The following is a 14,669-nucleotide window of genomic DNA, read 5'->3' on the forward strand; positions in this document are numbered from 1 at the left end:
TATCTGTTCAGTCTCCTTCAAAAGTATAGGCCTGTAGTTCTGCAGAATGTCTCTCAATTCGGACTTTTGTGGTTGGTTCCTTAAGGAATAGATCAGGTTAAACGTTTTGGGCACGAACACCACATGGTGACGTGTTCTTTGTACACACCACAAACACATAATATTAGGTTTGATCCCTTGGTTAAGGTGGTATTCACCATATTTCTCCGTGTAACACTACTTTTTCCCTTTAATTAATTAATGTGTAATTTCTGTGGTAATACATGAAACTGGGTAAATGTCCTTTTCCCCCCAGCAGCCTTTTATCCAGTAGTTGATCATCCATTGATGATTCTTGCTTGAATAAATTAGTCCTATGTCAGCTGCCAGTTGGTTACTTTCTATCATTTCTTCCACATTTATTGGCAGTTTCCTGTAAAGAAGAGCATTCTTTAAAAAAAAGAAATCAGTATGGATTAATGGATTCCATTTTTAGTCAACCTGGTTTAATCTGTTCATGTGGTTATTAATTTTACTGCTCAAATTGTCCCAAATTTGGCCAGGAGGAGCCCCTCTAAGCAGCCTCCTGTGTCTCTTTGACTTATGTACAGTATTTTTTTTTTTCTGGGATTGTAAAATATTCCCGGCTTACATTCTCCGTTTCCTACTTCTGCCCTGGAATTGGCCATTTCTTCAGGGAGTCTTGGTTCCTTTTAGTAGAGGAAAAGTTATTTGCAAGCCAAGGTCTAGGGATTTAGACATGTAAAAATTCTTTTTATAATCTCAGAGAAATTAAAGTCTCCTTAAAGAATAACCAAATTCAAAAGCCAGATAGAAAAAGTGTGAAAAATTGAGCAAAATAAAAAGCTATTTCTGAAAACGAAAAATAAAACCCATCATAAACCAAGTCAAAATAAAAATGACAAGTTTGGAAAAATAATTTAAATTTATAGTATAGATAGATAATCTCGTTTCTCTGATATAAAAAGATCATACTAAGTAAAAAGAGAAACACCTCAGCCCAGTAGATGAGCAAGAGATACAATAAAAATATTTACAAAGTAAAAAAAAACAGGGTTCTTAAACAATTCACAGGTAAGACATCTGAATATAAAAGTACACTGAGATGCCATTTTTTTCACTTACCGGTTTAGCAGAAATCAAAAAACTTGATGAAGCACTACTGACGAGGCTGTGAGGAAAAAGGGCTTCCTCATTCATTACAGGTAGTAGAGTAAATTGGATTGAACCTGTCAAATGTACAATCATAAAATAGAATATTATGTAGCCATGTAAATGCATGAGGGAAGCTCCTTTTCAATTTAGAAGTATATGAGTGTATTACCTATTCAAATACAATAAAATTAGCCTTTTGAAATATGAAATTGAATAGCTTTGCTGATGTATCATTGAAGTAGAATAAATTCAGTTAACAGCATAAAGACAAAAATACTTAAGTCTCAAAATCATTTGGTGTTAAGAGCCTGTCTTTGGAAACAGACTACCTAGATTCAGTTGCTAGCTCTGGTTACTTACTGTGTTATCTTAAGGCAAGTTACTTAACCTCTTTGTGCCTCATTTTTCTCTTCTGAAAAAAATGGAGTAATAGCATCTCCTTCATAGAGCTGTTGGAAAGATTAAATGAACTGTGCAAATCTTTAAAGTAGTGCCTGGCACATCGTAAGCACTCAATAAATGTTAGCTATTATCACCTAACAGAATTGATGAAGAGAAGCCAAATTCTTGCTATATACAATTAATTATTGAGCATGGTTGAAGAATGGTGTTTAGGGTAGTAGTGTTACCAGTGCTTAAAAGTATGGAAAAAAATATATATGTGCACACTTATATGTACGTACATATTAAAACAACTGTGGGTATGGGTATAATTTGATTCTTTGATTGAACTTGTATTCATTCATCCATGAAATGTTTATTGAGCACCTATATGTGCCAGGTGCCCCCAGAATCTTATAGTCTTCATTACAATTATAAATTAGATTACTGGTCAAGTATAAAAGTAAAGAATTCTAGTTCAAGTATTCAAAATAGTTAAAAATAACAAAGTCATAATTCTTACTGTTCCCATAAGGCAAGTATTGGAACATGTTGTTAACGCAGTTTTTAAATTATAAAGCCTGCACACATGCTTTATACTTAATGTTTAAAACTTGCTAAGTTTTGAGACCTTAGGCATATTATACTTCAAATGTTTAAAGTTATATCTGAGTAGCTACATTAATGAAATAATTTTCTAGTAATAATAGTTATTAGTGCAAATCATTAAAATTGCTTTTGTCAAGAATGGAGTATAGGTATATTTTAAAATTTTGTCGGGTATATAAGCTAGTTTGTAAATTTAATAAATGCTTTTTAGTATAAATCTAAAGATGTAGAATTTGTGTACTTATAATAATATATAGGTTACTTTAAAGTGTGTGTGTTTGTCTAACAGGCGCTTACAGCTTTTAGATGGGGAGTATGAAGTAGCCATGCAGGAAATGGAAGAATGTCCAATAAGCAAGAAAAGAGCAACATGGGAGACTATTCTTGATGGGAAGGTATGGACTGCTTAGAAGGCTGAGCACATTGTAGTTATGAACTCCCATTTTTCATTGATGTTTTCTTCCTCAAATGCAAATTCACGTTGAAAGTAAAGAGTCCTTTGTTTTTATACTTTGAAAAACACAAGTAAATTTATCTGGTCAGAGTAATGGAAGGCATCATCCTTGGAGCCAGACCAGGTTCAGATCTCCACTCCTAGCTATGTGGCATCTGGCAAGTTACTCAAACTTTGTGTCTCGGTTTTCTCATCTATAAAACGAGGCATAGAATTGATGGCTTACATGAAATATGTTTCGCAGTGTGCCTGGCATAAAATAAGTGCTCAATAAATGTTAACTGCTATTTTAAATCCCATTCGTAGTAACAGCAGATAACATATGAAGACTAATAATTTATCAAGAAATCTGCAGAACTTACGTGAAGCACATTTTAAAATAACTCTTCTAAGAGACTTAACAAATAAGGCATACATACATTTCTTGAGTAGGCAGACTCAACAGAATAACATCATTTATTTCTACGTATATTAGGTCCTAAAAGGATTTTTTTAAGCCTTAAAATTAGTCTCAAGTTAACCTAGAACAATATGTAATAATACTAAGGAAAATTATGGAAAGCAATTACATGGTATAAGCATAGGAATAGACAAGCATATCACTGACGCATAGTCCGGAAATAGTTTCATGTACATTTGGAATTGAGTCATGGTAAAATAGGTGTTAGATCTGTGTAGGAAAGAAAGAATGACTGTTCATTAACTGTGACAGAACTGATCTCTAGCCATCTGGAAATAAACTTAGATCTAATAAATTTCAGAAGGCTCATAAATGTAAAGGTAAAAATTAACAGTATATAACTTCAGAAAAAAAGTAGGTATTAATATAATCTTGCTATGAAGAAAGCCAATTACGATAGAACGGCTAGAAAGCATAAAATAAAAATGAATAAAGTGAATAGTTTCTATACTGCTAAAATCTAAATTTATAAACAAATGATAGACTGGGGAAAATATTTGTAACCTACAAAAGGCTACTATTATTAAACAGTTTTATAAAACAATCAGAAAAAGATAAGCAATCTAATTAGAAAAATGGATAAAGGAAAATTGGGCAGTTCTTAAAGCAACAAATATAGATGGCCAGCCAGCAAGCTTTTAAAAAGATATTCACCCGTGCAAACAAAAAGATATTCAAAGACACGCAAACAAAATCAGAGATAATACTTTTGACTACTAGTTTGACAACAATTAAAAAGATTAACAGTTTATAGTTGGATATGTGAGGACACATACGTATAATCTCAATGTTTTAATATAAGAAAAAGTTGGTACAACCTTACTAGAGGGCATACTGGCGATATGTGTAAAAATTTAAATTGTGTATATAGTCATTAACAATTACATTTCTACAGTTTTGTCACAAGATAGTAACTGATAACTGAAAAGATGTAGATAACAGGTTTTGTCAAGAATTTTTAAATGGAAAAATTGAAACACCTTAAATCTAAAAAGCCATTAAAAAGGAAAATATTTTCACAGGAACATTTCCATGATACTTAATTTTTATATAATAGTATATATGCTCCCACATTTTCTAAAATAAATGATAATAGTGGTTACTTAGAGGTGATGGGATTTCCTTTCTGTATACTTATGTACAATATTTGAATTTTTTACAGGAACTTATTATCTTTATGTTTTAATTTCTTACTCAAAGTTCGTTAGGTTTATCCATGAGAAAATAAAGATATATATATTAAAGATATATATATATATATATATATATATATGTGAGTTGTTGGTTTTTCCCAAGAAATTGTTCAAGGCAATGTGAAATGGACATCCTTTTAAGTCAGATCATATAGATTTGCTTCTCTTTTAAAATTCTGTGGTGGTTCTTTTAAATGTATGTCCCATAATTTACTAAACCAAGGCTACTTGGATAGGTAACTCCTATTATTTTAATTTTTTTACAATTTCAAAAATGTAAAAAATAACTTGCACTTATATCTTTGTGCATTGCAAATATTTTTATAAGAGAAATTCCTAGATATGGACTTAATGTGTCAAAAGCAGTTTATATTTTTACCTCACTCCAGTCTAAAATTAGAGTTTAAGAGGATTATGTGTAATAAAGATGTAGAAGGAGTTTAGGCTTGTATAGCAGTAAAATAAATAGGAGCCCATTGAAAGTTTCTATAAAAGGGAATAGCATGAAAGTAGTCTTTGAGAAGATTATTTGGTCTCATATGGATTGAAAACTACAAATTAGAAACAGAAAGAGAGCTGAGATAACTGCAGTAATAAGGTAGTAGTAAGGATCTGTACTTAGTGATTGTATAAGAGAAACGAGAAAAATAGTGGTCAAATATAATTATAAAATGTTTAGCTTAGGGTCGCTAGTAGATTGATAATGGCTAGGAACAAAATTAATTGTACCTAGGAAGGAAAGAAAAGTTCGCATCCTAACAGTTTAAGGTGACATCGATACATCTAAGCGGCAATGTTCCAGAGGTGGTTGGAGATACTTGGGTTTAGAACTCAAGTATAAAGAGTGGAGAATCCATTTGGGATCATCAGCCTAGTAATACCGTGTTTCCCCGAAAATAAGACCTAACCGGACCATCAGCTCTAATGCGTCTTTTGGAGCAAAAATTTTTTTTTAATATTATTTACTTTAATATAAGACTGGTTCTTATATAATATGATATGATAACTGGTTTTATATTAATTTTTGCTCCAAAAGACACATTAGAGCTAATGGTCTGGCTAAGTCTTGTTTTTGGGGAAACACGGTAGGTAAATCCTTGAAGATGGGCAAGAGATAGGGACATATGGCTAAATGTTAGCTAGGAATTAAGGAGACCAAGAGAAGAGGAAGTAGTCTTATAAGTGATTAGAGGTGGAGGAGGAAAGCCAAAATAGTTCAGTGTTCCAAAACCCAAAGAAAGAGAAGCAGGGTAGTCATCAGTAAAGCTAAGAGAAGTCAAGAAAAATTAATTAATTGCTGTGATTGTTCAATTTAGAAAAAGAAATAAGTTGGTCATCTAAATGTTTGCAAACTGGGAGGCTTTGGATACTACAGTTTTTTGTTTGTTTTTAAAGACATTTTAAATTGATTATCAACATATAAAAAAGGCAAGTTTTCCCATTAGAAGTTGAATTTCTGACTTTTGAAAAATCTAAAAATCTGTGCTAGGCTAATGTTTGCACATGGCAACAATTCAGCTATTACTGATAAGTTACTGCCTTTTTTAGACAACCTGGGTTCTCCAGTACTGCGTCTCTACTGTGCCATACATTCACTTGCCTGGCCATCTCTGTAGGCATTTTAGGTTTCCAAGGAAAAAAATCTGTTGATTTAAATCAAATCCACATTAACTTATAATAAATACTATTTTTTTATTTTTATACAAATTCTTTCAATTCATTATGTGGAGTCTTCACTTGTCTTTTTTCTTTTCTTTTTTAGAGGCTGCCTCCATTTGAAACATTTTCTCAGGGACCTACGTTGCAATTCACTCTTCGTTGGACAGGAGAGACCAATGATAAATCTACAGCTCCTATTGCCAAGCCTCTTGCCACTAGAAATTCAGAGAGTCTCCATCAAGAAAACAAGCCTGGTTCAGTTAAACCTACTCAAACTATTGGTAAGAAAACATGACTGTCAAAATAATGCTTTGCAGAGTTAGGACTTAGGCTTTAGAATAATTAGGCTTTGCGCCATAATTATTCTTTGGGAAGTATTATTTGACTTAGTAGAGAGAGAAATTATGAGCCATGGTAAGTTAGGATGCTCCTATATTAAATGTAAACTTTTGTGTTAAAGTACAGATCAACAGTCCTTTATCCAAAATCTTTGTGTTAGATGTATCGGGGAATTTTTCTTTTTTTTAGAAACATGATATGATACATTTGCCATGTATTGTATGACCTCCAAATGAGCTCTGTAGATAGCTTTATGTCAATTAAGGACAAGTTTTTCCACTAAATAAATTTGCCTCAGACTTACGAGAAAACGATTGGTTTTCAGTGCTTTTTAGATTTTGGAATTCAGTTTTATAGGGTTTTGGGATTGTATGCTTTTTATAATTCATGTAAAACTTTGTATGTGTTTATATTTGTAGAACTGAATTCAATATTTCAGAGTTGTTTTTATAATTTTAGGACTCAAAGAGGCTCATCATAACCTGAATTTTACCAGATTAAATTTTGCAGTAATTTAAGAGGAAAACATTTACAAATGGCGTTAGCTTTGCTGAGCCTAAGGTCCAAGTTGCAGTGGTCTGTCATTTTGTATCTGCCTGAGAGGACCAATATCTTTGACCTGAGAGTATCCATGTGTTTTTATCTTAAGTTTGTTTAAAGAAGGCAAAAGGCTTACAACAGCTGTCATTGACATTGACCACTCATGTCCATTTATTGTGTGCACGTCATTATAAGCGTCAGATTAAAAAGACATAAAAAATGGCCTGTGTCAGAAAAAAGATTTCCTAATAAATTGTGGTCTAAACACGTCTCAAAATACTCTGCAGCCAGTAAAGTTGGTAAAAGAATTTAAAAGAAACAGAAAAAAGTTTTATATGAAAGTGTACATATGAAATACGTTAGGGAAAATAAAAAAAATTAAATCTAAAGAACTATGTCAAAATTATTTTAATGCTGATTATCTTGTGGGTTTGGAATATTAATATAATCATTTTTTATTTAATATCTGTTAAACCAACATTTTGTGGATGTCTGCTCACTGCTTTGCCCTAGGAATATAAAGACCAATCAAAACCACACTATGACCTCAAAGTGGTTAAAAACATTACAGTGACTACATACCTGAGGTTACTTTTATAATGATTTAGACATGAGGTGTTTTTTTTAAGAAGTATGGCTCCTTCCAATAAAGATCATTACTATCTGCTAATGGGTGTGCTGATTAAGATGATTGTTACCTTTTGTTACCTTGAGGGTGAGAACAAAAATTGTGTTAAATACACAGGTAGAATTCTGTGAAACTTAATGTTTAATTATTTTCACGAGATAATATTATATCACTATTTAGAAGCAATTTGTATTAAATATAGAAGTATATATTTTCAGCTGTTAAAGAATCATTGACTACAGATCTACAAACAAGAAAAGAAAAAGATACCACCAATGAAAACCGACAAAAATTAAGAATATTTTATCAGGTAAACATAGCTGACCCTTCTTTTTTAAGTAATCATGAAATGCCTTTGTTTTGCATGTTACATCTGAAATATTTTGGATATTAAATATATGTCTCTAATTTGATTTTTCTTTTAAATTGTTTTAACTTTTTAAAGGCGATATTGAAACAAAATATTTTGAGATGTGTAAGTTGGAGATTTGCTTTCTTTTTGTTTTAAAGTTCCTTTATAACAACAATACAAGACAACAAACTGAAGCAAGAGATGACCTACATTGCCCTTGGTGCACTCTGAACTGCCGCAAACTTTATAGTTTACTCAAGCATCTTAAACTCTGCCATAGCAGATTTATCTTCAATTATGTTGTAAGTAATTTTTCATTTTTTTCTTACCAATAATATATGTAAGACAACCTGACTTTCAAAAATTGTACTTTGTACAAAATACCAAAATTTCTGCATGATGGATTGCGTTATGCATGAATTACAACAAATGATTCAGAGTTTACACATTTGCATAGTGCACCTATATTGACTCACATAATCCACACCAGTTCTTTGAGTTAAGTGGTAATTTCCTGATCCTTGCTCAGACAAGACATAATTTGTAAAAAGTTACCAAGCCAATAAGTGACATAGCCAGGATTTTAACACAGGTCTTTATGACTCTTAGGATCTCTGACTTCCTGTTCACCATGCTGGTATGCCTGGCTTATTTTAGTTTTCAAAACATTAAGAACCCACAGTAGTTTTTAAATTAATTAAAAATGAGGGTTAGGTATTTAGGGTAGAATAATTAATATTTTCTTTTCCTAAACACCTTGCCATTTTTGTTACAGTATCATCCAAAAGGTGCTAGGATAGATGTTTCTATCAATGAGTGTTATGATGGCTCCTATGCAGGAAATCCTCAGGATATTCATCGCCAACCTGGATTTGCTTTTAGTCGCAATGGACCAGTGAAGAGAACGCCTATCACACACATTCTTGTGTGCAGGTAGGTAAAAAGATCATATACAACAAAAGTTTTTTCTCTGATTTTTATTAATAATGTTGGAGGAATCAAGGGGAGCCAGACAAAAGGCACTCTTTAGGTGGGAATCATTAATTATTTCAGTATTAGCTAAGCTTCTGGGAGGTGTTCTGCTGTATAACCCTCCCCAGCTCCTGTTTTTGTTGGGTTTTCTCACTTCTTCCTTACAGCTTTTTCCTGAATTCTAAATGTTAATGCCATTAGTGCTGCAGTGGTTAGGGGCATTAAAGAATTCTGGTGGAGGTTTCTGTGTGCACCTAGGTAGAAACCCCTAAGAAAGGAATGTAATCTATTTGGGTGGTGTGAAATATAAGGAACGCTATCCCTGTCACTTAATATTACATCAACATTTCTTTTCATTAGGCCAAAACGAACAAAGGCAAGCATGTCTGAATTTCTTGAATCTGAAGATGGAGAAGTGGAACAGCAACGAACGTACAGTAGTGGACACAATCGTCTATATTTCCATAGTGATACCTGTTTACCTCTCCGTCCACAAGAAATGGAAGTAGACAGTGAAGATGAAAAAGATCCTGAATGGCTAAGAGAAAAAACAATTACAGTAATTATCATCATCATCATCATCATTGACAGTGATTTTAGAATTTTTTGATGAAATAATTGTTTGAAAACTATTAATTGTTTAATATAAATTGAACTTTTGACTTAAAGGACCTTTTTCTAAATTAAGGAATTCAGGAATCCATAATTTTTATAATTGTGTCATTTAAACAGTTACCAAGTAAAGAAAATACAGTTTCTTCTTAAGACTTTATAATATTTTTCTTCTTTTATTTTATTTATAGGTAACTATTTCATAACTTAGGAATTCCTTTTTTAAAATTACTGCTTAAATAGAAGTTTAAGAAACATTTCCACTTTGCTGTATAAAAGTTGTAGTATTTTTAGTTACAAAAAATTCTTTTTCGACATTCTCACAATTTTTTCTTAGAAATACCAATTATATTTATTCTGCACTTAATCGGTATTTTTTCTTTTTTCTTGTAGCAAATTGAGGAATTTTCTGATGTTAATGAAGGAGAGAAAGAAGTGATGAAACTATGGAATCTCCATGTCATGAAGCATGGGTAGGGTATTTCTAAATTTATTTTATTTATTTATTTATTTTTAATTTATTGGGGTGACAATTGTTAATAAAATAACATAGATTTCAGGTGTACAATTCTGCATTACATCATCTATAAATCCCATTGTGTTCACCACCCGGAGTCAGTTCTCCTTCCATCACCATATATTTGACCCTCCTTACCCTCATCTCCCACCCCCCCCGGTATTTCTAAATTTAAATATTCTATTTCCTTTATAGCCTTTTTGCTGCTTCAAATTCGACACATCTATCTGTTAGAATTTCTTATAAAATTCCGTTAATTTAGATATAACATGTCTGAAATCTTATCCTAATCCAAATTATTATAATTGCATAAAGAAAAATGGTGATGCTCAAAGAATGTATAAGGAAGGTGCTAGCTCTAACAGGTTTTTATTTTTAGTGTGTTTCTTTTCAATGACCCAATTTTCATTCCTTTTATTGCCAGGGAATACAAAAATAATATGCCATGTGCTACATTCCTGGAAATCCTGAAAATTACTTATCACAGTTATTACCACAGTTTTTAAAATATTGCTTAATTATTCAAAATAAAATATAAGTAGCTTTTCTGATGTCTTACTAACATTCCAGAGAGGGCAAGGTAGAACAATCCTATTTCTCGTACCTTTGTGGTTAAGAATATATTCCAAAGCATTGTTTTTCCTGCAGATCTGCCTCCTTCCCTGTGTGAACTATTTACTTGTCAATACACATATTTTTCTTCTCATTATTAAATCCTCATTGAAGGCATCCAAAGTGTTTTCATTTTTAGCATAAGCATTCAAAGTTTTTTCATTTTTCGATAAGTGAGATAAATGGGAAGGAGGGAGCACTTCTGTTTCTTTACTCTTGGGGAGTGAAGAGTTGTTGTTACATAAGTTCTAGTTCAGATGTCTGGGTGTATGGCCCATTTTTTTGTATACTGCCTTGAGCTAAGAATAGTCTTCACACTTTTAGTGAGTTGTAAAAAAGACAGATGCCATACAATTTCACTTATATATGGAATCTAAAAAAAAAAAAAAAAAAAAAACTCAGTAGATACAGAGAACATTTTGATGGTTGCCAGATGGGAGGGGGGTTTAGGGAAATAGGTGAAAAAGAGGAAGGGAATAAGATATACAAATTGCCAGTTATAAAAACAGTAACAGGGATATAAAGTACAGCATAAGGAATATAGTCAATGATATTGTAATCACTGTGTCAGGAGGGTACTAGACTTATGGGGGTGATCACTTCGTAAATTATATAAATGTCTAATCTTTGCTGTACATCTGAAACTAATATGATACTGTATGTAATTGAAAAATTTTTTAAAATGATAGAGATTACATATGACTTGCACAGCCTTAAATATTTACTATCTAGCCTTTTATAGAAAACATAAAGGCTTTGTCTGGTCCCCTATCTAGGGGAACTCAAGTTATTTGTAAAGTATATATGTGAAGGCTTGGATTAAATCTGTTTTCCCTTTTGTCCTGATGTGCCAGTTTCAAGATAGAATTTTAAATAAATTACTTTTTGAGTTCCATTTTAATTCCTTGATCTAAATCTGTTAGCACAACAACTATTGGGTTCATTGTATACTGGCATTATAAAATGGCAGGTAGTTGCGTAAACTATTTGGATTTTTAAAAACCTGCAAGCAGGTCTTATGGACTCTCTTAGACTCTGCGCTAGTGGGTAACTGAGCAGCCATTCTTCTATTTGGTTCTCTCAAAGTTTATTCATTGTATATGCACATATGCACCCTATTCACTTTGTGCTAACACAACCATACTGTACCACATTTGTTGTAATGTGTTCATTTTTTTTAGAGGTTTACCATGAACTAAAAATGTAGAGAAACACTGCTTCTGAATTAGGAAAGTCTGTCAAGATCAAGGGAGAGAGTAAACGGGATAGTGTGTATATAGAGTTAATGAAAGTGATGCTGACAAGAGAAAATATACTTTTAATACTGCCATTTGTAATTTCATTGGGAAAAACAGATGACATCTATTTAAACTCTGGTTAAATTAAATCTCTTCAGATTTTTTAAATGGTAAGATCATTCAGGTGATAGAATCTCAGATTCACTATAGTTTTACTACTTGCTAAATCATCATTTACTAGATTTGGATATAGTCTTATTGTTTTATAATGGTTATTGTTGCATTTGACAAAAATGCTTTGCTTTGTGTCGCTATTGATATTTTGTGTTGTTTTTATTAAATAGGTTTATTGCTGACAATCAAATGAATCATGCCTGTATGCTGTTTGTAGAAAACTATGGACAGAAAATAATTAAGAAGAATTTATGTCGAAACTTCATGCTTCATCTAGTCAGCATGCATGACTTTAATCTTATTAGTATAATGTCAATAGATAAAGCTGTCACCAAGCTCCGTGAAATGCAGCAAAAATTAGAAAAAGGAGAATCTGCTTCCCCTGCAAATGAAGAAATCACTGAAGAACAAAATGGGACAGCAAATGGATTTAGTGAAATTAACTCAAAAGAGAAAGCTTTGGAAACAGATGGTGTCTCAGGGGTTTCAAAACAGAGCAAGAAACAAAAACTCTGAAAAGGCCTAAACCCATATTATGGACAAACACTGAAATTGCATTCTAGGGAGTTCAGCCTCTAAGAAGAGTTTTGTTTTTGTTTTCTAATTGTAGGTTCCAAACAGGCATTGTTAGATGAAGTAAATGATTTCAACAAGGATAATATGTATCAGGGTTCTATTTCATTATGCAGCGTTACATGTATGTCAGTTTTATTGATGTCATTAAAACATTCTCTTTGTTTGAGCATGAAAAGCAATACTTCAAAGAAAGTATTTTTAACTTCAACAATTGTCTTATGAAATATATTAAATTAATCTTGAAATTATTTCATATATTATAATGTTTTTTGCATTTGTGACTGGCTGTTTTTCTACTTTGTAATTGTGAGACATTTTCTTGGGGAGGGAAAATTGGAATGTGATTCGCTTTTTTAAAAATTGAAGATTTTTGTGAAATTATGTTGCATTACTATTTGCAATCAAAACCTTGATCCTTGATTTTGAAATCATTTATCAATTGGAAGTGAAAAATTACAACACAAGAGATTTTGCATTGCGTAAGTTCATTTTACAATTTTAAAGTAGCACTTCTTCATCTTAGGCCTGTTTGAGAAGATGTTAATTTTTCACATTCAACAGTGAAATGTCACGTTGGTTTATAAAGTTACTTACCATTTGTTCTTATGTGGATAATTTTAGTGTATTGCTCACCCAGTATGTGTTTTTAAACTTGAACGTTTTGCTGTTTTGGTTTTTTCCCCCCCATTTAGGAAAGCACATGGAAAATTAAGCTGTCCACATCTTTTCATTAGGATTGTAAACCAAGGGAAGGACAAGTTGGAGATTTTTAAGATGCCACTTTTCAAGGGAAGAAATGTTCTATAAAAATGAACTAGAAAATGTTATAACTTCTTTTTGTTTGCAAGGATGTCTTTGTAATGTATTTCACAGTTAGGATATCCAATACAGATAAGCTGACTTGAATTGTTTTGAGTAATTTTGCCCTGTGTTGTATGTGTTTCATGCACATATTTGCAGTTGGATTTTCTCCAACAGAAAGTGGTTTCACTACTGGCACATTAACAAGCACCAATAGATTTTTATTCCAACTCCAAGCACTGTGGTTGAGTAACATCACCTCAATTTTTTATTATCCTTAAAGATAATTGCATTTTCATATTCTTTATTTATAAAGGATCAATGCTGCTGTAAATACAGGTATTTTTAATTTTTTAATTTCATTCCACCACCATCAGATGCAGTTCCCTATTTTGTTTATTGAAGGGATATATAAGCTTTCTAATGGTGTCTTCAGAAATTTATAAAATGTAAATACTGATTTGATTGGTCTTTAAGATGTGTTTAACTGTGAGGCTATTTAACTAATAGTGTGGATGTGATTTGTCATCCAGTATTAAGTTCTTAGTCATTGATTTTTGTGTTAAAAAAAATAGGAAAGAGGGAAACTGCAGCTTCATTACAGACTCCTTGATTGGTAAGCTCTCCAAATGATGAGTTACAGTAAACTCTGATCATGCCTCTTGGATAGTGGATTTTGAGCATTTCTCTCGGGCTTTAATTTGCTAAAGCTGTGCACATATGTAAAAAATAAAAATAGATTATTTTAGGGGAGATGTAGGTGTAGATTATTGCTTATGTCATTTCCTAAGCAGTTATGCTCTTAATGCTTAAAAGAAGGCTAGCATTGTTTGCACAAAAAGTTGGTGATTCCCTCCCCCAAATAGTAATGAAATTACTTCTGTTGAGTAAACTTTTTATGTCATCTTATAATAAAAGCTGAAAAAAATCCCTTTGTTTCTATTTATAAAAAAAATGCTTTTCTATATGTACCCTTGATAAGAGATTTTGAAGAAATCATGTAAGATGATAAAGCATTTGAATGGTACAGTAGATGTAAAAAAAATTCAGTTTAAAAGAACGTTTGTTTTTACATTAAATGTTTATTTGAAATCAAATGATTTTGTACATAAAGTTCAATAATATAAAAGCTGTATTCTGTTTTGATTTGTTTTTTTTTTATCTTATGCATTGTTAATGTGTACACTAAAACTTTGACTTGTCTAGGACTGTAAGGATCCAGAAGTACAACCATTGGTCAGAGCTAATAAGAAATGAAGAAAGGACTTCCTAGCCTCCAAAACTGTGAGAAATAAATGTCTTGCTTTAAGCCAAAAAAAAACAAAAACCGCAAAAACAAAAAATGGTGAAACCTGCTTTTAGTTTTAGTGACATAAGTTTCCACTAGTATGTTATAT

At 31.9% G+C, this 14,669-nt stretch overlaps 1 protein-coding gene across 2 annotated transcripts in view; it reads left to right on the forward strand.

Annotated features, from left to right (window-relative positions):
* The window catches only part of SUZ12 (SUZ12 polycomb repressive complex 2 subunit), a 37,680-nt gene extending 23,273 nt beyond the window's left edge, over window positions 1-14,407 (forward strand). For both annotated transcript variants that reach the window (XM_033090117.1, XM_033090116.1), the window contains 8 exons: window positions 2,435-2,540; window positions 6,015-6,192; window positions 7,637-7,728; window positions 7,929-8,072; window positions 8,546-8,703; window positions 9,103-9,301; window positions 9,748-9,827; window positions 12,066-14,407. In XM_033090117.1, the coding sequence (XP_032946008.1) occupies window positions 2,435-2,540; window positions 6,015-6,192; window positions 7,637-7,728; window positions 7,929-8,072; window positions 8,546-8,703; window positions 9,103-9,301; window positions 9,748-9,827; window positions 12,066-12,411 (1,303 nt within the window). In that variant the 3' untranslated portion in view covers window positions 12,412-14,407. The remainder of the gene's footprint in view (window positions 1-2,434; window positions 2,541-6,014; window positions 6,193-7,636; window positions 7,729-7,928; window positions 8,073-8,545; window positions 8,704-9,102; window positions 9,302-9,747; window positions 9,828-12,065) is intronic.
* The last annotated feature ends 262 nt before the right edge of the window (window positions 14,408-14,669 follow it).

Source organism: Rhinolophus ferrumequinum, chromosome 21 (assembly GCF_004115265.2).
Source record: "Rhinolophus ferrumequinum isolate MPI-CBG mRhiFer1 chromosome 21, mRhiFer1_v1.p, whole genome shotgun sequence".
NCBI classification, from domain to species: Eukaryota; Metazoa; Chordata; class Mammalia; order Chiroptera; family Rhinolophidae; genus Rhinolophus; species Rhinolophus ferrumequinum.